A 27,474-nucleotide genomic window follows, 5' to 3' on the forward strand; every position below is an offset into this window, starting at 1 on the left:
CTGTGTTCCCGAAGGAAAGAGAGGTTTGCCAGAGAAGTCTGACTTGCAGTGCTAGAAAGTAACAAGGAGGATGATACAAGTGGACAAAATGTGAAGGATGAGTCCTAGCAATTGTAACAGCTTTTTATATCCTCTTCAGCCCCAGTCCATCCAAGAAAGTCTGCAGGAGGCTCCATCCTACAGAGCAAAGCAAGTATGGACAAAACCTTCTCAAGTACTGTAACTGATCAACTTTAGTGTCCCCCAAGTAATTAACCTTTAATTAGTTTCCTCCTCTCTTTAGGTTCCTGAGCTGTAGAATTCCTCAAGTCCCAGCTGGCCTGGGACTGATCTGCTACTACTGGACGCACAATTCCAGAATAATCCTAAAAATGTTTCAGTGCCTGAAGTGTCAGCTGTGGAGGGAATTGGTTGAGGTATTGGTTGATTTGTGGTGGATTTTTTTTATTTTTCTGATGAAGGTAAAACTCCACACGATCTCATTAGAACGGAAAACAGCATTACCCCAACCAGAACATATTTTAATGCTGCAAAACCCAGCAGGAAATTTGTTTATTTGTGACACTGCCTTAAAAATATTTGACTAGCGTTAATAGAAGCCTGTTTGGGAATTTGCTTAGTTCACTAAAGAAGCATTGGAAGTTAAATGTGTTATTTTTTTGGAAGACGTTTTGTAAGAAAGGGAGTAAAACATGGCTGAGAGATGAATGAAAGAAATGGGAGAAGAGCAGGTGTCTAAAGGTGCAATCAAGGAGAACTGTGAGAGTACTAGGGGCTGGCAAAGAGGGAAAGGAGTGATTTATGTCGTGATGTGGTGGCTTTTCTCATCCTGTGACCGGAGTATGGCTATAACCAGTGAGTGTGGAATGAGTGCACGTGCTACTGTGAGATGATTTTCTGGGAGATTTTTGGCAGGGAAGAGATGGTGTGATGGCAGAGGTACCTGTCTCTTGGAATGCTTAAATGATACGGGATTCCCTGGCTGCTGGGACCTCAAGTACGTTCTCCTGCGCCTGTTGAGCGTGTTCTCGAGGCTGTGCCCCGGGGAGCCCCCTTCGCACCAACGAGACGCGCTCATCCTCCTGCCCACATTATCCAGACCCTCCCCGCGCCGTGCAGGTGTGGATGAGGCCTGCGGAGCCGAAATGTCCGAAAGGGCCTGGAAAGCCTCCCGGCCGCGTGAGGTCACGGCGCACGGGAGAGCCCCGGGTCCCTCCCCCGCGCGGGCGGGGCCGGGGCGGCTGAGGCAGCGCGCCCGGAGCACCGCCCGTCCCTCCGCAGGCGGCGGCGGCGGCCCCGGCGGGTCGCGGTCGCTGTCGCTGTCCCTCGCTCCGCGCGTCGCCCCCTGCGGCAGCGAGCGAGCGGCCGCAGGGCAGCAGGGAGCCGGCGGCGCTCGGCCCGGCCGGGGGGCGCTGGCAGCGGCTCCGGGGCGGGGCGGCGAGGAGAGGAGGCGGGTTCCCCTTCCCCCGCCGCGGGCTCCTCGCCTCGGCCGCCCCGGCTGCGGCCCCTCCGGCGGGCGCACGGCCGGGCATGTCCGCGGCGCAGGTGTCGGAGCGGCGGGGCTGGGGGGCGGCCCAGGAGCCCCGGCAGCCCGAGCCCGGCTCGCCCCGCGGGGAGGAGGTGGCGGAGGAGGGCGGCCGGAGCAGGGAAGCCCCGGCGCCCAAGGAGAACGCGTGGACGCGGCGCAGAGCCCGGCGGGACAGCCCTTCCCCGCCCGCGGGGCCGGACGGGCGGCTCGGAGCGCAGGAACCAGGTGCGGGGCCGGGAGCGTGTGCGCGGCGCCTCGATGGCACGGGGGCGGCTTTGATTTTGGGGTTTTTTTGGCGTTTTTAGGAAGGAAAAGCGTGTGTTGCCGGCGGCCGCGGAGCCGGGCCCGTGCGCGGCGCAGCGCGGCCGGAGCCGGGCCGGGCGCGCTGGGTTTGACATACATGGGCACGGGAGGCAGCGCTCGGGGCGGGGGACACGGCCGGGGACAGCAGCGCCGGGCTGGCTGCAGGTCCCGGGGCTTGCGAGCGGCCACCCCGGACTGGCGGTGACCTCCGGCCGGCCCCTGGCGCTCGCAGAGAGCGCTGCTCGCCCACTCGTCTCGTTTAGCCTCCTATAGAAACGCCGCTTTGCCGCAGCTCTTTTTTGGCTAATTGTGCGGCAAGGCCCTGGGAAGGATCCGTTAGCTGGGTTTGGTTTGCAGGATGGGCTTGCGGAGGCTCTAAGCACTGACCAAAGCAGACAGTTCGCTCGCTGTTGGGATTTGGTGTGTTTACATAGGGAGAGGAGCCACGGGATAATTTCCTGGCCTTAAATCACTACATGGGAGATAAAGCTGCTTTATGGGCACCACGCTGACTGAACGGGCATATGGCTTTACAAAGCTGGTCGTCAAGGACCTAACTTGAAATTGCTAGGCTTTATGCTTAGGCCAGCAAAGAGTTCCTAGAAGTTTGAAGCTTCTTGGAGTATTGTTCTTGGCTGCAAGTAAACTGCTGACCTCAAAATAAATACTTCAACCGGCGCTTCCCGAGAATTTCAATCTCAGCACTTGCTCCCGAGGGCACCTGACAAACCTTTTTTGTGATCTCACAGTCACTTTTATCCTTGAATTAAACGTGTACTTCCTTGACAAAGAGAAATCTATAATTTACAGTTTCAAGTATACAGGTCATACAAATGGAGACCTCGTTCCAGACCACAAAATCTCTACTTGGTTGAAGAGCAGAACTTTTGGCAACATATATATACCCACCTTTATTATCTGCACTGTTTTGTTTAGGTGTATTGACGCTCTCCTAAGTACCTGCTTGTGCCCAGCTTCCAAAATCCAGCTGGCTGGGCAGAAGCTTGTGGTCTGCTTCATGCATGAAAGGGGACTTGTCACTCGTTTGCCTTGCTGTGGCAGCAATAGCAACAGCGCTGCATCAGAAGCAGTGGGAAAGCTGCTTCTGTTGTGTTAGCACCTTGAGTGCTTCACCTCTGTAAAGTTTGCTTTCCCAGCAAAGATAAAACACTGTTGAAGGAAGGAGGAGGCAGCAAGCAGTGCACTGTGTGCATTGTTTGCTTCATTTCATGGTTTTGGAGAGCCTTATATTGTTTTTCTCCTGCAAGAAGTTGTGCCTGCCATTTATGGAATTAATAATTAAGCTGAGGAGTTGTATTAGAACATAATTTTCAGCGGCCAGGTGTGTAACCGAGCAAATAAGGGAGTCAGCATTGCTGGCAGTGGCACTGGTGAGGGACACACACCAGGGTGTGTGTTTTGGTTTGGCCACCTCCAGAAGCACCGTGAGGAAGCCACCATTGTAAAAGGCAAAGCAGCTGATCCTTCCTGGCTGTTTGAAGGAAGAAATTGCCATGTGCCTCCACCCGCAACAAGGGATGTATTTGGAAGAAACTAATTGCACGTTGGCAAAGCAAAATCTGTCACACTAGGCCCTTATGAATGTTGTGGTATGGAAATTAGTCATGTGAAATAGTAAGTGGATGAGCAGAAATACTCCTGGGATGGAATGTAGAACTATCCGTAAAGAGGATAATAAAATGTAACACATCAAAGCAGGGACTGGATCCTGCTAGACTTGTTGATCCTGGTGTAATTTGTTAAAAGTTTCCTGAGACGTGCACTCATGGTATGTTCAGTGATAGTTACAGACTTGAGAAAATTGGCTCCAGCCTGTCATCTTTGGACTTTCAATTTACCATGGGATTGGTTTGTGATAGAGGCAAACCCGGCTCTTGTTATGAAACAAACTGTTAATGTCACCTGATGCTCCCAGGAAAATGTAAAATTTTGGCTGAAGAATTTGGTCCAAGTGTTGTAACTAGAACTGATTATGTCTCAGATACCTTAGAGGGTTTTAGTCATTGCAGTGAACCAAACACCCAGTGCAAACATACCTGAACTTTTCATGGCGTGTTTCTTACCACAGTTCAGTGTTTCTGACCAAGAGTTTCATTAAACTTTGCTTTTAAGCAGAATAACTTCAGAAGCTACTTTTACATCCTCATCTGCTTTTACCTTGTGAGGAAGGACTCGTATCAGGTATAAAATTGCTAGTGAAATTAACAGGCTTCTCTCTAGTTCAGGAAGAATTGTTTCCCTGAGAGAGTGGTTGAGCTTTGAAACACACTGCCCAGGGAGGTGTGGAGTGTCAGTCCCTGGAGGGGTTCAAGAAATCACTCACTGCCAGGGTTTAGTTGACAAGGTGGTGTTTGGTCAAAGGTTGGACTTGGTGATCTCGGAGGTCCTTTCCAACCTTGGTGATTCCATGATTCTAATCCTGATGATTGTGGTTGGATGGAGTGAGCTTTAACAGAATAACAAGTTCTCGAGTCTTTGTGTGATTTGTATAGCTGATATGGGTCTCTAATGACTTATTAGATGATTATTTAAAAGTTGTTCATGAAATTCATGAAAATATCCAGTGAAGCAAAATACTCGTGCTGCTGAAGTGGTTGAAGTGGGTTTGCCTATTAGTGTGTGCTTGAATGATGCAGTTAATTAAAATAAGTGCACACCTCATTCTTTTATTTTGTGCTTTATTGTGTTTATTTTGGGCCATCAAAGAGTACATTTTATCTGTTTGATATTTTGGTAGCAGAACCATTTCACTGTAGTGCTATTGTATAAATCAATTTGCTTTAGCCTGATGGGAAAACAGGTTGTAAAGGTCCAGTTTAGTGAAGATCCACTGTGTTGCTAGGAATAACAAACCTTAGATGAGTAAATTCATAAATTACCTGATTATCAAATATTTTGGGTGTATTTAAGTCAGGTGTTCTCATTAGCTCTTATGAATTCATGGAGTGTTTGAATAGCAGTGCCTAAAAATCATTCAAAACATTATCAGAAATTTCAGCATTGACAATTTTTCCAACCCTAAAGGGATTAAAAATGTTATCAATACAAAGCTGCTGCCTGTATTTTAGTTGTACATAAAGCATGTGTAATTTTCTGTGGCTGTTTTTTGTCTGGGGTTTTTGTTTCTAAACTGAAGACTTGTTATGAAACTGAAACCCACCTCCCTGTGCTATGGCATGTGCTACATTTAACCATGAAAACTTTGGTAGAAATTGTTTCACAGGTTGCAGTTTTCTATGAAGAAGCTAAGAAAAAAAGGAACTGAGAAATTACATCTAAGGAAAATAAACAGCATCATGGTGAATCAATCATGGATTTTCCCCCTCTGTTGCTTGTTGTATTGAAAAATTTATGGGCATAAATAGGTGGAAGGATGCAGGTGTCAAAACTCACTGCCTTGGTTAATTGTTCAAATATTGTGGAAATTGACAATCTAATGTAGTTTTTGCTGTAAAATGCTAGAACTCCTGTAGGGCAGAATGTTAGGATAGTAATTAGGATTTTTTTATTGCTTTGCAGAATCTCTGCTCTGATCCGTGCTCGGGATTTTAATTAATTATATTCTCCAAGGGATAACTTTTGTTACATTTGCAATAATTCATCTCTTAAAACAATAGACATAAGCATAGCTTACCTTGTTTAAAAATGGAATATACTGTCAAGTTTCAAACTGAGCATTGAAAGGAAAATATTGTACAACTTCAACACAGGCTCCAATTAAGTTTTGAAGAGCTGAGTGATTTTATCTGCTCCCTGAAGCACTTCTGGTATTTATGTGGTGCTGTTCCTTCACAAAAGGGAACACACGTGCAGTCCAAGTAAAAATAAAACCTGAGCATTGTCTAGAAAGCCTGACAGCATAAACAGTGTTTGTATCAAAAATTAGAATGCATTCCACCTATATTAATAGACTTTGCTTTTAGGATAAATTGGCAATATCATCTTCTCTTTCCATCAGAAAAAAATTACTTGCTGGCTATTTATTTGCAGATCTTCAAACCATCCTGTAACTTGTGATCCTATTGTCTTGTGACCCTGTTGTGGTTGTGATCAGGGGTATTTTGGTGAGATATCTTATGTACAAACATTGTTCCTTAGCCATCCAGTTTGCTTTTCCTTCTCTGTTGCTGTTGTCCCCAAGCAGTTTTGGTGCTTCCAAAATTCATCTTTCATTTTTCAGACCTGTTGTTCCATTTGTCTTGACATGCTGCTCATGGCATGCTTGTACAGCCTCGTCTTTCTGCAGGAACTGCCTCCTGTTAGGATGTGGTCTGTTGGGAAACTTGGAAGAACCATAATAAAAATGGCTTTGGAGGCTGATTTCTGTTTTCATCTGAATGCCATCTCTACTGGATGGAGTTCAGTGATTGCAAGATGATCATTGGCAATTCAACTGCTTTTTCCTTGAGGCAGTTTAAATTCATAATTTATTTATTTCTCTCACACCCTCAAAACTCTGAAACCCAGCGAGTAAAATCGTGGAAGATCAGAGAATTCTGTCATCAGCACAGCACACCACTTATTAACAGGTTCCTTGTAGCATTCCACAGAATAAACCATTTTAATGCAGTTGTGTTGGAATTAACAAGTGAAATAGTTTATTTGGACTAAAGATGCCATTTTGGGGTACCCAATGCTGTTATGGGATGTTAAAACCAAACCCCAGGGGTGATGTTAAGCAGGGGGCTTTTATCTGACCACGTGTTTTGCCTGTGTCCAGATGCTTTTTCAGGTGTTTTGTGGTTCTTGGCCTGTTCATGACAACAGAGCAGGTATGAGCTGGGTGAAACCTTTCAGTGATCTCATGTTATGTTCTTTTACTCTCCCACCCTCCTTCTTGTTTTTCCTTCCCCTTTATCTTCCCTTTCATGCTTCACACTGAGGTCCAGCTCCCACGTGATAAGCCCCAGAAAGCTGGCCAGGAAGGACCTGTTGGTAAATTTGGTTGTAAAATTTGGTTTTCAGCATGGCTTTTTTTGGGAGGACAAGGAACTTTGTGGAGGTGGGGAAGCACAGAGCGAGATGAAACCTCAAACCCTTTGAGTTCCAAAAGGGCATCATCCACCAGGCGGTGCATTGCCCAATATTTTCTTTTTGTTTAGCTTGCAAATGCATCTTCCAAGTCTTGGATTACTCCATGCAGATAAGAGAGATTCCTTCAAACGAGTTGAGTCTCATTCTGTTCCATTCAGAGAGCTTTTCCTGCCACCTGGAATAAATTATATCCCATGACTAAGACGGTGCAGCAACGATGAGTCTTGCACTTCTGGGTGCCTCGCTACGCCCTGCTGACACACAGAGCAGCAGTTCTGGCAGAACAGTCCTGCAGCAGCAATTGAAGTAAAAGTGCTGTCAGGTGGAAAAAGGGCTTCAGTCAGGTAATTGGACAGGGATGTGTGTTTACAGCCACGCTGTGGCCACTCAGTTTACCTGCATGGCTAATTGGCAGCTCTCTTGGAGAGAATTACAAATTCGTTTGCTGCTCCACCCCTGCAGTTGTTTGTCTTGTTTTGTAAAAGGGTAATTAGTTTACTACTGAGTGGCAAGTAAAAATTAGGGTTACATGGTCACTGTGTGCTTCTTAAAGCTCTCAGTCTGAAGTTAATTGAGATGTGTGTTTTGTCTTGGTTTTAAAAAGCAGATCTGTAGGAGAGGCAGCAAAAACCTGCTGGCAAATGGTGGTCAGCATTCGCTGGATTCGTGTCTGGTGAGATGTCCAAGTTGTAAGAAGCACATCCATGAAATTCATCACTTACATGGCGATAAATGATGTTAAAATTGAGGCTGGAATGTGGAGCAAGCATTAGTTTGTGCTTGTAACGTTCGCTGTGTATTCCAGGAAGCAGACAGAGAGGCTTTCCAGAGTCACTGGGGCACAAGGGTGGGGTTCCCAGTGTGGAGCCCTGATAAGGGAGATTAGTCACTGGATGTGAAAGAGATAAGGGCTGAGGAGGTGATGTTATCCCCGTATAAAATAATCCACTTGTGATTTCACACACGTTCAGTGTTTCAAGCTTGTCTTGCAATAAAACACAAATGGGAGGTTTCAAGGAATGCCTGTGACTCCCATCTCCATGGGAAGGCATGCACTGGGAGAGCCAGGGCTTAACAGAAGAAATTAAGAGATGGTTTCCTCCTGCTCAGGAGATCTGATGGGATCATTATTATAATGCTTAGGCTTTAACTAAGTAGTATTTTTCTCTTTGCATATTTTCCTTTGTTGTTTGGTTGGTTGTTTGTTTTTTACTTTGGCTTGATTTTGAGCTATATGGCTAAACTCTATTTGGCATCTGAGTAATTACTTAGAAAATTACTAGGAATATATAATTGGTTTTATGTTTTTTCCCCTTGCTTGCATAATTATATATTTGATAAATTCTGCCTTATATATATAGCTATTAATAGGAGGACTTATTAAATGTGTATCAGGGGTTTTCTTAGCCACTTGTTAGGTTAAAATGCCAGCATTTTGACATAGCCTTGAACTTCTTAGTTGAAAAAAATGCTTAACTACAGAGTAAGGCAGCATCTTGTACACCTGGTTTGCAAGAGGATTTGCCCTTATTATGAATGTGAGTTTTCAGTGTCATGTACTATTAGTGACTTTATTCACTAAAATAAAGTTCATTGACTTTGATATCAAGCCCTCAGAAACTCTTTGGTGGAGTATGATAGAGCATGGCAGAGTTGTTAGCACACACCTGCCTTACTCATTTAAAATGCAGCCTAATGCTTCACCTGAAAATGTTTTTCTTCCTTTTCAGAACTACAAAATTCCACTAAAGTGATAAAAGCAGGAAAACCCAGGACAAGAAAAAGCAGCAAGGTCTGTATTTTTGCCTGTATGATAAATAGCTGATACTGCTCTAATAAAAAGATAGAAGGTATTTTGGAGCTCCAAACAGAAGTGTTATGTTATGCCTTGGTAATAGACAATTTTGAACACAGAGACAAATTAAAAAAAAAAAAAAGGGGGAATTAAAATTAAGAGTTGCTAAATTGGTGTATGGACGAGGGATAAAGAAAGGCATTATTGTTTAAAAAATCAGTGGGATTGCATAAAAACATGAAGGGGCTGCAAAGAAACAGCATCACTTGAGCACAAGCCATGCTAGATTGGTTTTGGAAATCCTCTTTGCATCTTATGGGGTGAGTGTCCTTTATGTGCATAAAGTTTCCATTGCAACAGGAGACAGAGAGTCCTTTTATTGAAACATTAGATTCCTAATATTTTGCACAGCCACCCCTTTTAGGTTGTTTAATAGCTGTCAAGGTTTTTCAAAAAACTAAAAGCCTTGAGCAGTAGACACCTTTTAATCACATATGTGTAGGACAACATTTAATCTGACAGCTGTCTGATGTGAGCTCAAAACCCTTCCAAAAGTTGTGTGTTTGTTTTCTTGGTTTTTTTTTTTTTAATTGCTACTTTTGACAGCTCTGCTCCAGGGGTTAGTCTGGCTCTCTGAGGCATGGCTGCCATCTCTCCTGTGTCAAAAAGGGCTGTGGCAAGGAAGGAATATAAACTGTTTGTCACCCTTGCAGGCCGATGATTTGGGCGATATCGCGAGCTGGCCGACCCCGAGCGAAATAGCAAACAATGAAGTAAGTGTCCTTTGTTGTCCTTATTATTTCTTTTTTAAAACCATGTTGGCTTATCTGTTTCACACTGTACCCCCCAGAATGTGCTTTGAGTGTTGCAGGGTTTCAGGAGCAGTTTTGTCAGTAATTCAGGACTCTGGTGTGTGCTCAACTCTCTGCACCGGTACTGGAATTTGGTCTTGGTGTGCCACAGACATGGGCATTAAATAGTGCCTTATTTCTTAACTCCACTCTTTAAAAAGTTTCATTTACCACTTCTGCTGCTTTCATCAGTTTAGGCCTTTGGAGTTGTGAACATGCTGCCCTCTCTTGTGCCTCAGAGTGCTTAGTGCCCATTGTCTGAACACAATTTAGTTATTCTTAGTTATCTTTATTCCTCTGATATATTTTTCCCCTTTGGGTTTTAAGCTAACATCTGTTCTGTCAAATTATCCTCCTTTCTCTTTATCTCAAGTGATAAGTGCAGGATGTATTTTATGCTATTTAAAACAAGAAGAGAGCAGAGATTATTGCAAGTGCTGAGGTGCCATTTCACAGTGCTGCAGCTCTGCAGCAGCATCCCTGTGGTGCTTTTACTGTGTTCTTGGTCAGGAAAACCACAACATCTGGGTTCAGCCACGTGCACTTTATAGCTGAAAGGGTCCAAATTCATGTAGTGTATTCAGTTTGTAGTTGAACTTTAGTTTATTTGTCTAGGGGAAGGCTTTGTGTTCAAATTAATTACAGCACAGTACTGCAGTATCTACTGTATGTATTCCTGTGTCTCCACAACACAGGAAAATTCTTTCTCTTTAGCAGAAATGTCTGCAAAACTTCTCATGTTGCAGGTGAAATTATATCTGATCATAGAATGATTTGGGTTGGAAGGGACCTTTAAAGGTCTTTAGTCCAGCCCCCCCAGACCAAGTGGAAGGGACATCTATCTTCCACTTGATCAAGTGAGATTCATCCAGCATGGCCTTGAATGTTTCCCAGGATGTCCCAGGGACATCCAACCACCTCTCTGGGCAGCCTGTGCAAGGTTTCACCACTCTCATCATGATAAATTTCTTCCTATCCCTTGTCTGAAACTCTTCTATTTGAAAGCCATTCCCCCTTGTCCTGTTGCCACAGGCCCTGCTAAAAAGTCTGTCCCCATTCTGTAATCCCCCTTTAAGCATTAAAGGCCATGGAAAGGTCTCTCTCAAGCCTTCTTTTCTCCAGGCTGAGCAATCCCAGCTCTCAGCTTTCTTCATGGGAGAGGAGCTTCAGCTCTCTCATCATCCTTGGCCTCCCCTGGACTCTCTCCAGCAGATCCATATTTTTTCATATTGGGGATCCCAGAGCTGGAGACAGCACTGCAGGTGGGGTCTCACCAGAGTGGGGCAGAGGGGCAGAATCCCCTCCCTCCTTCCCTCCCTCCCAGGATTCTGTGAGCCCAGCTTTTTAAAGATAATAACTCTGAACAGTAGATCCTAGTGAGAATATTTCTTTCTTTCTTCCCCATAAAATAAACTTTCATGTCTAAAGTCATGATTGTTCTGCACGCTTCTGTAAAAACCAAAAACTTTCTAAATGAAAGTTTTTGAATCTAAAATGAATGAATCTAAAACTTCATTCAATGCTCTTGCCATGTTAGCAGAAAATAAAACTATTTATAAAAAGACCTTCCAAAACAAGACAATTCCTAAAGTTCACCCTGCTGAAGAGGCTGAGAACAGGTAATAAAAAAGGAATTTTAATAGCTGAAGGAAATGTGCACCTATCAGCAGCTGTACTGCCAGAAATAATTACCTGTGTCTCTTACAGTGTAAGACTGGAAGTCACAGTAAGAAGCCAACAAATAGAAGAGAAAAGGAGGAGAAATCTGATCAAAAAAGCAATAATGGAATCAAGGACAATCCAGAGGCAAAGCCAGATGGTCCAGCAGATAACACTAGTGAAGATGAAGCTCAAACTAATAACCAAAGGAAAAAAGGTGAGTTTAGGCACTGTGTATAATGCAGTAAGTCCCTGTTGATACAGCTGCATTGATTCCAGCTGAGTGACTCAATAAAACTTCTCATGATGTGCCTTTGCTGGGTGAATACAGAATCTGTTGGTGTCTGCATGGAAGCTTCAGCCAGGCTGCCTCCCTCAGGGTTTGGAGCCTTCTGTTCAGCCAGATTTCTGGGGAAAAAGCAGCTCGTGCTCTGCTGATGGTCCTTGGAGCTCTGAGGATTTCTGGAAGATTTTATCATGGCTGTACAAGCCATTTCTGTCTCTGATATCTTTGTTTCCCTCGATAGGTAGCACTGTGGTAATTTAATTTAAAATATATATGTGTGTGTTTGTTACTGCATAAACACCAGCACTTTCATTTTCATGCTCTACTATTGGTTTGCACATTGAAGTGATCATTTGAAAACAAACCTTTGTTTGTTATTGCTTCCTTTTGATCCAATCTGTTGCACTAAAAATGGGAAGCAAACCTCCTTTGGTCAGGAGATTGGAATAGGCTGGAGAAACAGCAGAAAGGGTTTCAAGATCAGCTGGTTTTTTGTCTTGCTTCCCTGCTGGTGTTCTTCCAGATCCTAAAGATCTTTGCTGTTCAGATTTATTAATCATTCTATGTACACAGATATATTAAAAAATAATTTACTGCTTTAATTTTTTTCAGTCTAAGTGGAAATCTAACCATTCCACAGGTAAAACATGTTTTTCTTTCCCCCCACCCAGTGCAGAGAAGACATTTTATATACTTGCTTATATTTCTTAGCCACAAAAGAATGGATCCCACAATACCAATCAATATTGTAGTTAAATAAATTGTTAGTGAATCTTAGGACCAGCCTGCAAATAAAACCAAATAAAGCTTTGCTAGTAATTTTTGATGCATGTGAATGAACTTTGAATATCTTGAGGTGAAAGTACAGTACCACAGCTAAATTCTCAGGAAAATTTGTACGATTTGTGATTGAAATCTTTATGGTGGTGGTTCATTTTATATGTTTTTCTTAATCTCAAAGTTTCATATACAAGCTGTGAAATTATTTATAGCAAGGAATTTACTGTCTGTATTTAACAGTTAGATGTAATGTGTAGACATAGATGTAAATTCTTGATCGTGGAGCATCTAAAAAGCCATTAAATAAAAGGTTTGCCTTTATTTCTTATATTTGAAGCTTCGATGAGGTTACATTTCAGTTTCAGAAATTCTTGTTTACTGCTTTTATTATTTAGTCATTTGTAATACCTTAAAATTTCCATGTTAAGCTTCTCCTGCTTTTTAAAATCTGAAATTAACTGTTGCTAGTTTTCCAAGGAAAATTCTACGGAGTCTTTCCAGGAGCTGAAACCTCAAGTATTAGTATAATAAAGGGTAATATATTAACTTTTCAAGGTAACAAGCAGAAATGGGTGCCACTTCACTTGGACGATGTGAGGTCGGACAGTCAAGACAGAGCAGGCTCTCGAACCAGCTCCAGATTTCTGCTGGAAACAAACAAGTTAATTCCTCATAACAACAGAAGGAATGAGGCAAGAAGTAAGTACTTCTCACTCCCTGGGTCTTGCTGTTGGTGGCAAAGAAAGTGTAATATCACATGGCAGTTGGTGTCGAAATTTAGGTAAAACCTGGGGTTTATATTTAAGGAATAGAATTATTATATTATATTCCTCTTCATGGTGCCCTACACCATCTCATCCCACAATCTTACAGTAGAGAAAGTTTGGAAAAGCCTCAGAAGGTGTCTGCTCAGTCCTGCTCTGCTGCTGTTCCCACAGCTTGTTGCCACCAGAGCAGCTGCTTGTGGAGCTACACTTTGAACTCTGCTTTGGCAGTTCTGCTGATGTTGTTTTTCCCTTTGAGCTGGACCGATTCCCTCGGCTCCCTGACCTATTTCTCAGCACAGCTATGCAAAAAGCTGTACTAACACCACAACTGGGGCTGCTTCTGCTCCACAGGTGCTGTGAACACAGCTGGTGAAGTGGCAGAAATCCTAGGCTGAGTGGAAGTTTGTTGGTTTAAGTTTGAAAATTGCAGTATACGGTCCCAGTTTGAATGTTTGCTCATTATAATAAGCCCTGGATGCTACTGATATGGAATTTATGAAGTCATTTTAGGAACGTGGATGTAAGAGTTTGATCTGGATGTCTGAAGGATGGATAGAGGTGGGGAGAGGATTTTTATCACTTATCACTACTCCCTTCAGCAGTTTTCTCTTAGGATGACTGAAAGTCACACACATACAGATGATATTCTCTGTAAATTCAGAGCCTTATTTGACAGGACTTGAGTGTATGAGCATGCATGTGTAGGGTGGCAACAATTCACTAAGAATTGTTGCTAAACCAAGATTTTTAATACAATTTTTAATACATATCTTTACTCAGTCCTTTGTTAAATTTAGCAGCTCTCAGTTTGATCCAGAAGGGTTACCCAGGAAAGCTGTGGATGCCCCATCCCTGGAAGTTGAAGGGCAGGCTGAATGAAGCTCTGAGCAACCTGGTCTAGTGGAAGGTGTCCCTGCCCATGGCAGGGGTGGCTGGAACCAGCTGGTCTTTAAGAGTCCTTCCAACCCAAGCCATTCTGCAATTCTGTGATTCCCATCTCACTCCAGCAGTGGTGGGAGTTGTCCACAGGAGGAGACTGAGCTGTCGGGATCATTCCTTCCATCCCTGAGCTGATCATGGCTACTCTGACTTCTGAGCTGGCACCAGGGTATCCACCTGTGGAAACCCAGGGCACTGGGAATATTTCCCTGTCTGCTGTGGAGTGCCCTGACCCCCAGAGGAGCACTGGCTTTGACCCTCACTCATGGAGAAAGATTCCTAGACTTCAAGACAGACTAAAATCCATAAAAGTGTGAAATAGATTATAGAGAGCAGTGTAGGTGTATCACTTGGGGACAAATTTAGGTTTGGGGATTTTTAGTATGTAGAGGATGGAAGTAAGATGGAAGGCACAGGGTGTTGTCCTGGGTTTCTTCTTCATGCTTCTTCCTTCCTCTTCTTGGGATTGGGTGGCATTTTGTAATTGGGCAGCAAGTCTGCATTGAGGGCTCTGTGGGATCAGTTATTGGGTTAAAAGGGAAATAATCCAGGTGTCAGTTCTGAATTGGATAGTTTAGTCTTAAAAGACCTTGGAACAAGAGATTGTTGGCCATTTTGTGCCTTGCTAGTGAAAAGCTGCTGAACTCCCAGCAGTGAGACTGTGTTACTGATAAGAAACAATAAACACCTGAGTCCAAACATGAAAATACCATCTTAAGTGCCTTCAATCCAGACACAGAGAAACCCACAACTGGTACCCTGGCATCCAGCTGCTTCAGAAGCATTTGGCATTAACTGCCAGTCCATCCATTACCTCCATTACCCTCTGGCAAGGCTGGCACACTTTTCCTGCTCCTCTCCTGCACCTTCAGCTTCCGAGGTTTCAGAATTTCTGAGGCTGTGGCTTGCCCGGGCTCAGGCTGAGAGCTCTGGTGCCACGAGGGACCATGCCTGGCATGGACTTGGAGCCAGCAGGATGTTCCATGGTGATTGCAGGTCTTTATTTTGTGTTCCCTTGTTCTCCTGCAGGTTGGCGCCGCGACAGAGACAAGAGGGAGGACCACGACGAGGTGTGCAGCGTGAGGAGCGAGGGCGGCAGCGTCCGAGGCTTCTCCAGAGGCAGAGGAAGGGGGAGGAGCAGAGGAAGAGGACGAGGCAGAGCAAACCCCAGCAGTATGCTAATCCAACAGATGCTTGGCAAAAACTACCAAAACTATGGTTGTAATGTGGTTTTCATTTTCTGACGTTGTTTCTGTTGTTCTCTTTCATGTTGAAGTGAACTTTGACTATTCAGTTGGTTATCAAGAGCTGTATGGTGAAGGAATTGACCAAGTGTTTCAGCCTGAGCTTAACCCTGGTGTGATTTATTACTATGGGGACGGAACAGGAGTGCAGATGTATTCTGTGGATGAAGCACTTCTCAAGGAATATATAAAACACCAAATGTAAGTAGGCTGCTTAACGTGTAAATATTTTCAGAGGTCTCGTTAAGATAAAATTACTCATTTCAAACAGTGTTGAATCCTTTCTATCCATGTCAAATTGGAGATTAAGGGACTTCAGCTTAACTTTTTGAGTTAACTTTGACCATTACTAGTGTCAGCTCGAATTTATTGTCTGGTGGGTGGAAAATCTTGAGTAATGGGGAGGAGCTGTAAGGAAGCTGTTTCTACATCCTGTGCTGTAGTCTGGCTCTAACTCGTATAACTGCTTTATTTATGGTACACAGCCCTCTCTATGTTGTCATGTAATTGAGATATGGACGTCTCTGAGCTTGTGCTTTTGAGTACTGTTGGTCTGTTTGCCTGTAAAGCTCTTCTTGGGTGGTGTTTTCCCCTATTTGCTCTCAATTTCACTTTGAGAAGTCTCGTTAGCTTGATGTTTTCAGTGTGTTTCACCTGAAACATGTAACTGAGAGAGAGAGAGAGTGGTTTTGCAATGACACTTGATTTTTCAATAATCTGAAATGTTTACTTTCTCGTGTATACCATTAGGCAATGAGAAACCATCTGGAAGACTGATTATCACCAGGAGACAAGTCAAAAAGGGCCTGGAAAGCACTAGTTCATTTTAAAGAGACAGTTTCCACCACTGGCAGATATTTCATCCTCTGTACTTGCATTTCTCTGCGATGCCTCTGTGGTGGTTTTTGATTGCCCTCGTGTTCCGTACGGCAACTTGCTTATTTTATTCTCGCTTCTTTTGTTACAGTTGACGCAAAAAGGAAGAGAAAAGCCTCTTTAAAGGGCAGAAAGTATCTGACATGTGGCTATCAACTTCAAACCTTCTATTGCAGTCTTTTTTTGCTCTTGCTGCCAGGCCCCTATGAGACCTGACAGTGGACATGTACCCCCAAGTCAGGATATTCGGCCTTCACTGTCCTCAGACAAGTGGGGGAGGATCACAGCCACTCCACTGTTGGCCAGATTTCTGGGCATGCAGTGTAGAATCCAGACCTGCTAAGGTAGGACATGGTGATGTCCCCTCTGCTGAGAAAAATGTCAGTTACAGCACTGGTCACATCTGACTTGTGGGTATGTTGGTGTTCCCCTTTGGCACCGAGAGGTTGGCAGGCGTTGGCAGAAGACTTGGCATGGCTGGGCAACCACGGCCATTGGTTGCTTGCCTGCTGTGAGCTCCTGAGGCTTTTGGTTATGGAGTTTGCTTTCCATGAGAGGGAGATTCCTGAGCAGATTTAGAACAGAACTTTGCTAGTTTTATTCTCCCCAGACAAAAAAAAAAAAAAAAAAAAGTGGTTTTTATTTATTCCCTTCTTTTATCACATTAATAATGATGGGAAACAGACTTTATTCTTCAGTTGCCTATTATTAGCCTCTAAATTGGGGTGGCTTTGTCTGCTTTGCATAATTTAAAATAAATTAAAAAATATGAAAGTGACTATGCCAAAGGAGAAAGTAGATACAGAATAAAGGTACACAAAACTGTTATGTCTCAGAGTTCCTATTGGAGTCCAAAATAAATCAGGATTATATTAAAGAACTGAGATTGAATCATATTGGATGAATAAATTTTAAAAGTTTACCTGCTTAATAGAGAAAAATATTAGACACTGTCCAGCTGAGTAGATGTGTAATTACAGGAAGAAACACATTGCTATCATGCAATTTATGCTTGTCCCAAGAACCAACTCAATGTACAAGAAAGTAATATTTGGATATTGCATACAAATATATCTCCTAGGTTTTTAGCCACAAGCTGAAGTTGTCAGCCTGAAAAGTTTCAGTGCTTAGCAGCTCCTCATTCTGCAAAGTGCAGCAGAACTCTATTTAAGAAATCCTCTTGCTTTAGAAAATAAACAAATAAAAGTTCAAACATCAGTTCAAGAATAAGGAAAGGGACTCTGAGGAAAAGGAAGAAGAGAAAAGCTGGAGGGGGTGTGTGTGTGTGTTTAGGTTTGTCCCTCTACTTGGAGCAAACTTGTGCATTGTCTTCATTTATCATTAATGGTCTTTCACATTCCTTTTTCTAGAGTGATGGACATCAAGTGAGGCAGTTTGAGTCAAGTTCAGTCATTGTCCATTTCTGCTTGTGGAATTTTTAACTAGGTGAATCGTTACAGGATTTTACCTTTACTGTATGACTGTAAAGGTAACACTAGTAAAGTGTTGGTTTATGGCATTTGTGCTTGCTTATCTTCTAGCCTGGGAGGGGAAAAGGAACGTAGCAGCTCAGAGCAGTAGACAGGAAATTCTTGAAAGAAACTGTCTCTTTGTGCCCAGTGGCTTCACTGATCATACTTGGCTCTGAGAAAGAGCTTAATTCTCCAAAAGCCTTGTTCTCTTCACTGTTTGCTTTGATTTAATAGCAGTGTTTCCATTTGTCCTGTCTTGTCCAGCACTGAGACTGTAAATTCATTCTGTCTTGGAGCTGAGTGTTGGGCAGAGCACGGTGCTGATACTGCCAAGGTCTCAGGGTCCATCCCTGCATGGGCCATTCACTTGGGAGTTGGGTTCAAGGATCCTTGTGGGTCCTTCCAGCTCAGAATATTCTCTGTGTGATCTGTGTGTTTCATAGGGCCAGCTTTTCCTTCCAATTTCTACAGCTACAAAAAATTAGAGAAAGAAATGGCATCAAGGTGCTGCTTGGGTCAGTGATGGCATCAGAGTGCCCTGCTCTTGGAGACTTTGGCCTTGGTCCCAGCTTCAGTGGAGAGACTTGTTGTTTTATTCTTTTTTGAAAGTAGAATGATCTCTATTTACATTTGCATGTGCAGCTTTTTTCCTCAGCATTTTAATACCCTCTCATTTTCTTTTGTGTGCTGCCTCTATTTTTGTCATGCAATTTGAACTGCTTTCCATGAAGTCTTTCCCTACCTGTGTTTTTCTGAATGGGATGAGGAGTTAGTATTCCTTGGAGGTACTGTGCAAAATCATGCTATGTTGTGTAAGCTCTATGAAAGGCCTAGATTTCAGCTGTCATGTAAATGGAGGGGGTTTTCCATTCTTTTCCATAGGATCTTTTCTCATTCCCTTGCTCTGTGTGACAGATCATGATTTGAATTCCTTACTTTTTGTCTTCACTAAGTATAAACCATCTTGACACCCAGATTATTTCCTAGAGCGGCTTCAGTGTTGAAAATCTGTCTTTCTGCTCTTTGTCCCTTGTCTCTGTGGTATGACCAGATTCCTGAAACATCCTTGTCCTTCAACATCATCCATTCTTTAAGGCTTTTTTCCTCCATGAACCGTTGTGCCTTTTTTTTGGTACAGTTTCATGCCAAATACAACATGCCTGGTTTTGTTCTCTCATCTTCCCACGAGCATGCTTGATGGTTCAGGGTATCTATCTGTGCCTCAGCACTCAGATAGGATACTTAAGCCTTCCAATGCACTGGGAACTGGGACAATAAAAGGTGCAGTTCAGGATGAACTGGTACTGCTGTGTGGGACATAAGTTATGCTCTAACTGTGAGCAGTGCTTGTCCTTCAGCTCTATGGGGGCCAAGACAGTGTTGTTCCCTTCTGTCCATGTAAGTAACGAGGGAGGGGGTGGTTGAAGGAAAACTGGAGAGTAGATTTTGGTTGTGCAAATGTCACAAGGCTTTGATTTTTACCCCTCTGTGCTGCACTGAGTCATAAATCTGTCTTAACCTGTCGAGCATGCTTGCTGCTCTCTGGGTCTGCTGCTGAAGGATGGTTTTGTTGATGTCAAAATACTCTGTTTTTTTTTTTTAATGGAAGCCTTTAACAAGGAATCTAGGTTGCTGCTTTAGGATTTTCTTTAACCATAGAATAAGCTCAGGTTTGTGTGTTTCGTTCTGCAGTGAGTATTATTTCAGCACAGAAAATTTGGAGAGAGATTTCTTCCTGAGGAGGAAGATGGACCAACAGGGATTTCTGCCCGTGTCGCTGATCGCCAGTTTCCGTCGGATGCAAGCTCTGACCACGAATGCTGCACTCATTTTGGAGGTAAAACCATTCAGAAGGGTGTGTTTGAAAAGCTGCTGGGTTCATTCTGTGCTGCCATAGCTCCAGAGTTGATGGCCAAGTTGATGTTTGTTTGGTTTTTTTTTCCTTTTTTGATGTTTTTTCATGTTGTTATATGCTTATCACACAGGCCCTAAAGGACAGTACAGAAGTTGAAACTGTGGATCAGAAACTAAGAAAAAGGGTTGATCCAGAAAAGTGGCCAATTCCAGGTCCCCCTCCATGCAACCTGCCTCCAACTGACTTTTCTCAGCTCATCAATTGTCCAGAATTCATACCAGGCCAAACATTTGGCTCTCATACTGGTAAAGGATTTATTTTACAGAAACATAAGTTTAGGGCTGTCTGTCTAGCTTAGGAAATTTGCCTCATGATACTGATTTCATAATAGAATTTGTACTTTTGGTAATGGTTTATTCAGCTGCTCTGCCTGCCAGCCTTGCACTTGCCAAGTCACATGGCTGATGTGAAGTAGATAAAAATGTCTCTTGTGTTGTGGCTGTGACCATTCTCCAGGATAGAGAATGGTGGGCTACAGTCCTACAGTGGAATTAGTAATAGTAATCTTAAACTAGTCCTAAACTCTGCTTCATTTTTGTGGCAGCTGGGAGTTCACTCTTTATTTGGGGCATCCTTCTTTTGGATGGGAAACTCATTCACATTTTTAATAGGGAGATGCATTTGTTTGCTGACAACCCTTGGCAAGGGAATCTTTTCCTAAAATGTTGGCTGAAATTAAATGGGAAGAATGAAGATGGAATTAGGCACCAATCCACAGAGCTAGAGAATGACATGGAGAAAACAAGGTCCTAATGATGCTGCTCTTTTTTTTCTCCTCAACAACACGTAATGTCTCACAGGCTATGCAGAAACTTTCCATGGAAATAAATTCTTACAGTTGATTTTGTTCTGAAATGTCGAGTGAACTGTGAAAAGCTGTCTCTTAAAAATGAAAAATTCTTTGATCAGTGTTATGTTCATCCAGAGAGGTAGAAAAATGGTAGCTGTGGTTAAAAGAAAGACCAGTGAAACATTTGAAAAACAAGCAAAGTAGAACCAAAGCAATCCACAACAGGAACTGAGCTACTGTTTTCTACTGCTAGAGTCTGCACCAAGTTCTCCAAGAGTGGGGAGCCCTCTCAGTCCAAAGGAAAATGCTGAATCAAGTAATTTTCAGACAATGTCTAAAGGACTGTCTACAAGTTTGCCTGATTTGGACTCTGAGCCTTGGATAGAAGTGAAGAAGAGGCATCGTGCATCCACTGTCAGGCTAAAGGTAAAATCCAAAACCTTTCTGTGCTGTTTAAATGAATAATGCAAAACCAACTTTGAGGTTGCACTGTAAATCAAGGTTTAAACATCTTAACATATGTGGTGCTTGAGAATGCAATAAAGTTTGGAAAATCATTATCCAATTCAAATATAAGGCCTTTTCCAACTTAGGAGACTGTTCCTGTACCTGATCAAACACCAGATCAACACCAGCCACCCCCACCTCAGGAGGAGCAAGAACAGGAAGAACTTGAATTTTTGTTTGATGAAGAGATGGAACAAAATCAGTGTCGGAAAAATAAATTTACTGATTGGTCAGATAGTGATTCTGATTATGAAATTGATGATCAGGATGTAAACAAGATTTTAATTGTAACACAGACACCACCATTTGTGAAAAAACCTCCTTGTGGAGACCGCGCTGGCAACCGTGCGTGCCGTGCAAAAATTACATCAGAACTGGCTAAAGTCATTAATGATGGCTTGTACTACTATGAACAGGATTTGTGGATGGATCAGAGTGAAAATGATGCCATGATGAAGGTAATTCTCTTGAATTTTTGACCAGAAAACCATGCCTGTCCAAACAGTTTCCAAATTCTTTTCAGCCTTCTGCTAGCTAGTTGTAAAATGCTACAGGCAAGTGACAGTGGTTTGCAGGTCTGCTGAATTGTCTTTACAGTTGAAAGCAAACCCAAGTTTTGCCAGACTTGACCAAAAACACTGAATGAATATTTTTTTTGTAACATTTTGGAGATTGTTCAAGTTTTCCAATGTTTTCTTGTTCTGTGAGTAGTTTCATAAGAACTGCAAACCCTTATCCAGAGTGGAAGGGGGTACATGTCAGAGATGAGATGATGAGAAGGAGTAATTTTAAAATAGTTTTATATTAAGGCTCTGTTGGCCTTGTAGTTTGTTAGAACAATAGTTAGAATGAAGTTACCTGAACAGTGAGTGGTGAGGGAAAGGGGCTTCATCTGTGCACAAAGAGGGGGAAGTGGCTGCATGGACAAATGGAGCATGTCTGCACAAAAGCAAGAGGAGAGAGGTGGAAATGGGTGGTGGGAATAAGAGCAAGAAATAAAGGTAGAATTTAGAATACAGATTAGAATGGACCAAGAAAACCAGCACACATGAAGAGGGCAGTGAGAAGTAGCAAACTGCAAGGAAGAATATTTCCTTTTTTGTTGTTGTTATGGACTTGGCAATGATTTGATGAGATTTTTCATGCCCAGCATGCACATGTCTCACCTGAGTCAGTTCTGGCTTCTTTTCTCTTCATGAAATGCATCTGTGTCTCAGGATGGTATCTATTGCCCTGCTTTGCATTTACAATTTGCTTCCTCTAATTCAGCAAGAGATTGAGAACTTTAAGAAGCTGAACCTCATTAATAAGGATGAATTTGTTAGTCTTGCACCAGAAACTGCTGATCCCACCCAAGAAGTTCCTCCAAGACCTCCAGGGTTACAGAAAGGTAAGCATGAAAGTATTTGTTTTTTAGAATTTCTGTAATAAAGAACAGCTCTTTATAGGTGTTTTGGCTCTTTCTGCCTGTGCAGTATTTTGATTTTGATTCAGTCATCAGTCTGAGGGGGCTTTTTCTTTGCTAATTTTTCAAATTGCCAACTGTTCATGGGTAGTATGGTCTCAGTTGAATGACAAGAAGCTGGTGCTTGTTCTGCTGTGTTGTCACTCTCCACCAGCACCAGGTGCTCTTTGTTTGGCTTGGAATTTACAACGTGTAAAGTTATACCGAAGCTGTGAAACATTTTATAGAAACCAGCATTTTTTATGGGATACAGGGATGGAAGGAAATGAGATGAGAAGAATTTACTGCTTGTACCATACCATTACTGAGCAGTCACAGCATCCAAGTCTTATCTCTGGTGGTATTTCTGATACTATTAACATTTACTGGGTTACATGCTAATAGCATCTGTAAAGTAGCTCAGTAAAACCACCTCACTTTCTCCTTCCTGCCTCCATATTTAGCAGAGGAGCTGGCCTGTAATTTCCTGAGTGCTGAAGCACTTCCCACAGCAGGAATGGCTCGATCTCTGCCAACAGCAGTCCCAGATTCCCCCAGATTCCACCCTGGCTTCATCCCACGAACACCTCGCACCCCAAGGCTCCAGGATCCCAACAAAACACCCAGGTTCTACCCTGTTGTTAAAGAAGCAAGATCCTTTGATGTAAAGGTAAATGGAAAAGGATATTTAAAAATAAAACCAAAACAGCAAAAGCCTATAAAGCTCACGTTTCTTTGTACAGTTTAACAAGAATGAAAAGGCAAAAATTTAAATGCCTCTACTCCTATTGCTTAACTCCAAAATACTTACGAGATTCACTTTTTTATTTCTATTAAATGATTTTTTGAGTCTTCTTCCTTGACAGTCCTTACTGAAAGAAGCTTAAGACTTTTGATTAGTTACATAAGACTAATCTTCAGGTTATGAAACTGTGGTCTTGTGGCTTTGTAACTTGTTAGATAACAGAATAGAGAACTATTAGATGTCTGTTTTAAATGGGAGACAAGGAGTGAAGTCAAATTAGGGAAGTAAATCCTTCATTTACTTTCTTAGGCTCCAAGAAAAAGAAAAACTCGCCACAGTACAAATCCTCCCTTGGAATGCCATGTTGGTTGGGTGATGGATTCCAGAGACCACAGGCCAAGAACTTCCTCTGTGAGGTAAATGCTGTTGCTGTTATTCAAAATTTATTTGCAGGTAGTTCTCACTACTAATGGAGAAACAGGCTTTAAAAGGCAATTTATAAATACAATGCAACAAGAAAAGAATGATCAAGAAAGACAAAAATAGGGAATACAGAGCTGTCTGGGAACAAACTAGGCAGATTGGTGTTCACAGTGTTGTCTGATCCATGATACAGCAGCAGTAATGTCACTTGAGGCACTGATGTTCACTTCAGTGGTCATTTAAAATCAAGCAGGACAGTAATGTTTAATTATTGTCCAAAGCTGTTTTATTTTTGACATATTTGGCACAAAACCTGATTTTCTTGAGGTGCAGTGCAGCATTCCCCAGGTGACTCTTGTGTGGGTCAGGGTGGGTGAGAACTGATGCTGCAGAACAGCTCTGTTTACAGGGCACAAATATGTTGGGATTTTTCCTCCAGCAGTTCCAATGCCTCACCTTCAGAAGGAGCTCCACTGGCAGGTTATGGCTGTACTCCAAATTCTCTTCCCAAATTCCAGCACCCATCTCATGAACTGTTAAAGGAAAATGGCTTCACTCAGCAGGTGTACCACAAATACCGGCGCAGGTGTTTAACAGGTAAGCTGCTCCATGCCCTTCCTAAAACTTATAGAAGCTTCCAGGTGTTGTCTGATACCAGTTTTCTTCATCCTTAATTTTTCTTGGGAAAGGCAAGGAAAATTTATTTGGTGCCTCTGTTTTAGGAACCCTGCTTTCCATTTAGCTTCACGTTCCCTCACAAAAGAATCACCCTCAAATCTGAAGTTACCAGAAAATCTGGTGTGTTTTTTTTACTAAAGACAAGGCACTTTAAAACATTCTGGTGAAAAATTAAAATAGTGGTTTTGTTCTTCCCTTTCCATTTCTTCTTCCAGAGAGGAAACGGTTGGGAATTGGCCAGTCCCAAGAAATGAACACACTTTTTCGTTTCTGGTCCTTTTTTCTGAGAGATCACTTCAACAAGAAAATGTATGAAGAATTCAAACAGCTTGCTCTAGAGGATGCAAAAGAACACTACAGGTATTTTTTCCTGAGGCCTTACCATTCCTTTCAATGACTGTGAAGTTTACATACATCTGCAGTGGACATTTTTAGTACTGCCTCTGACTTGTTGTAAATCTTTAAAATAGCAGTGTGTGTAAGTTATTTTAATAGCAAAAATCACTATATAATTGTGCTTTGCAGATGAGTAGCTGACTGTGCAGCATTTCCTGACCTATAATCAGTTGTGAATTCTACAAAATCCTGTAACTTGTTGACCATGATGAGTCAGTTCTGTACTAACACTCCTCAGATTCTTCCTTCTGTAGGTGAAGACATTCTTAAACCTCATTTTCCTTGTTCAAACTGGTTCTTCTCTTATAAAAATCCCAGAAAAACAACCACAAAGGAAATAGTCACTGCCCTTCAGTTTTGGATATAATTCCTTTCCTTCCACCCAGTTCCCCCACCTCTATTTCTCTGACCCAAAGAGACAGGGTGCATTTTTGTACCTCTCTGTTCTGTTCCAGGTATGGCTTGGAATGCTTGTTCAGGTTTTACAGCTATGGCCTGGAAAAGAAATTCAGGAAAGAAATATTTGAGGATTTCCAACAAGAAACCAAGAGGGACTATGAAGCTGGTAATTATCACAGGCCTGTCACTGCTCTCACTGTAACATTAGTTGAAGATAATCCCAGTTCCTTGGCACTGACTTGTTAACTAACCAAGAACAGCTTTTATTCATATTCTTTTTGTCTTTAATTCTCTTAAAAATATAGTTACCAGTGAATAATTAAGTTTATAATTAAATTTGACCTTTGTAAAGCAGTTAAAATTATCTTTTTCTGTCACTAGGTCAGTTGTATGGACTGGAAAAATTTTGGGCTTACCTAAAATACTCTCAGCACAAGACTCCAGCTGTTGACCCCAAACTGCAGGAATACCTGAGTAAATTCAAGAGACTGGAGGACTTCAGGGTGGATGTAAGTGTCAATGCCTATTTTAAATAATATTTGGTGTATTAATATTTTCACTGCAAGGTAATCTGAGATTTGATTTCATGAGATGGCAGCCTGATAAATTGAAAGAGCCTAATCCTTTCAGTCCTACAAGTCTGTGGGGAGGCAAAAAATAACCTGGCTTTATGGCAAAACCCCTAACAGGCTGCCCATGTTTCTTTTCAGCCTCCTATTGGTGAAGAATCTGGCAGGAGGAGAGCAGGTGAGGATTCAGGACACCACAGACATCAGCCCAACTCTTCCATAACCCTTCCTGCCACCAAACCCGCTGCTGCCTGTCAGTCCCGGGCACTGGGAAGTGTTTCCTGTGGGAATACTGTGCAAGCCACAAAATCTATAGAAAGTGATGTACCAGAAAAATAGACTTTGGATGAGCTTGTGCCCTCTAGAATCAACTTTGGCATCACTCCCTTAATCTGGAGATCTTCAAGGCCAGGCAGTCTCTGCTATGTGATTAAAAATGTGTGGGAAGACAAAGGATGGGATGCTCTTTTTCACAGGATATAGTTCCAAAACACTTGCCCTAGGAGAGTTGCTCTTGGTTATGGGATCATTGGAAGGATGCTAGGGAAGATTCTTTGGCTTCAGTATTGCTTTCCTCAAGCTTTTGTTTACAAAGAACTGCATTCCTTGCATATGCAAAAAAAAAAAACACTTGGAGGGATGCCTTACATTTCAGCTCAGATTTCTTAAAAAAAAAAAGGTATGATGTATACCCATGTTATTTACTGTGCTTTCCTTACCCATATTTCCCTGTTATTTGTATTTTACCAAAGCAAAAAAAAAAAAAAAAAGAAGATTACATTATATGTAGAATATTAAATGGAAAGGAAGGATCTATGTGACAGGTTTGCTTTCAAGGCTAACTATCAAAAAGTATGTTTTTCTGCAAAAGCACATTGGAGAATATGCAGCTGTATATGAAACTGCATTTCTGGATTCTATTTAAAGATAGAGTTTCTATTTTTTTCAGGGTCTCCATAGTTAGTATTTTATTAAGTATGGAGTGTGAGTGGACATCACTGGGATAGTTTTGCAGGTATTTCCTTCAGTGCTGGTTCTTTAATAACTCAAGCAACAGAAAACTACAGGGGAAAATTGAGCTTTTGATTTTGTAGTGTCTTAAATTAACATTCAGTATCTAGAGTTTGTGCAGATTGTTAAAATAGCCAACTATTCATACTCTGGGCTTGAGAGGTGTCTTCATTTGAATTCTCTTATGATTATGAATTCTAGCAGGAGAGGCATAATGTTGAATTTTATTTTTTCTCTATACTTCAAGTAATAATTAGTTTGGAGGGAAAGGAAGTATTCCTTGTAAATTTTAATTTCAATTTGCTTTGTTTTGCAATATCTGAATGAAGTTCTGCTTAAATTGTGCTCGCTAAGCCTAAATGATTTCAAACAGGTCTAAAGACAATTTCACTGAATGTAAGTTACTCAAGTACAAATCCATTTTTGTAGCTGAAAGAGGGGGATGTTTATAACCTGTCATGTCTTATTAACTTCACTACTTTGTTTTTAAAGACTCAAGAAGAACCAAGTGAATAACTTCTCTTCTGGGGTAGGTGAGAGGAATTCCAACTTTTGGTTAGTTAACTGCAGAATTACTTCAGTTAATTAAAAAAAAAAAAGTTACAAAGTGATGTCTAGCACAGATGCCTTAAACTGACTGCACAGACATAGATGGAGCTTGAAACTAACAGCTCTCAGAGGTTATAGTGAATCTGTTAATTTTTCAGTCATTGTGCTGTGAATCTCACTGAAACAAATGATGGATGTTTGCATTGCAAGGAGTGGATGGTAGCAGTGACTTTCCCCACAGTTTCTACCATTTCAGCACAAAGCCCAGCCTTTTGTCAGTGGCCTGTTCTAAATAAATTTAAATGAACACATACCACGATTTGAAGTAAATATCCTATAAATACGCTGAAGTGACACATCTCAATCCTGTGTTTGATCCATGCCTTTTGCTACCCATGAAAATGCGAATGTAAATTTGGATTGAAATTGTATATACGAGTAATAAATTTAAGATATTTCAATTTTTCATTGGAAAATGTGCAGATTAAGCTTT

General features: G+C 42.1%; 1 protein-coding gene across 4 annotated transcripts; it reads left to right on the forward strand.

Moving 5' to 3' along the window:
* The first annotated feature begins 1,247 nt into the window (after positions 1–1,247).
* On the forward strand, positions 1,248–26,194 carry LARP1B (La ribonucleoprotein 1B). 4 transcript variants are annotated; one of them, XM_050974095.1, is made up of 19 exons: positions 1,248–1,753; positions 8,617–8,678; positions 9,395–9,454; positions 11,240–11,408; positions 12,813–12,956; positions 14,993–15,136; positions 15,240–15,408; positions 19,248–19,392; positions 19,541–19,715; positions 20,514–20,686; positions 20,854–21,225; positions 22,037–22,157; positions 22,676–22,881; positions 23,266–23,372; positions 23,822–23,976; positions 24,273–24,417; positions 24,909–25,018; positions 25,234–25,361; positions 25,563–26,194. In XM_050974095.1, exons 1-19 carry the CDS (start codon positions 1,531–1,533, stop codon positions 25,758–25,760), a joined length of 3,006 nt encoding a protein of 1,001 aa, XP_050830052.1. In that variant the 5' UTR covers positions 1,248–1,530; the 3' UTR covers positions 25,761–26,194. The 4 variants fall into 4 exon arrangements, with proteins under 4 accessions (XP_050830052.1, XP_030095332.2, XP_050830054.1 ...); XM_030239472.2 differs by having other exon boundaries at positions 1,249–1,753; positions 23,819–23,976; XM_050974096.1 differs by lacking the exons at positions 1,248–1,753; positions 8,617–8,678; positions 9,395–9,454; ... (2 more) ...; positions 14,993–15,136; positions 15,240–15,408 and adding an exon at positions 16,183–16,427 and having other exon boundaries at positions 23,819–23,976.
* The last annotated feature ends 1,280 nt before the right edge of the window (positions 26,195–27,474 follow it).

Source organism: Serinus canaria, chromosome 4 (genome assembly GCF_022539315.1).
Source record: "Serinus canaria isolate serCan28SL12 chromosome 4, serCan2020, whole genome shotgun sequence".
Lineage (NCBI taxonomy): Eukaryota > Metazoa > Chordata > Aves > Passeriformes > Fringillidae > Serinus > Serinus canaria.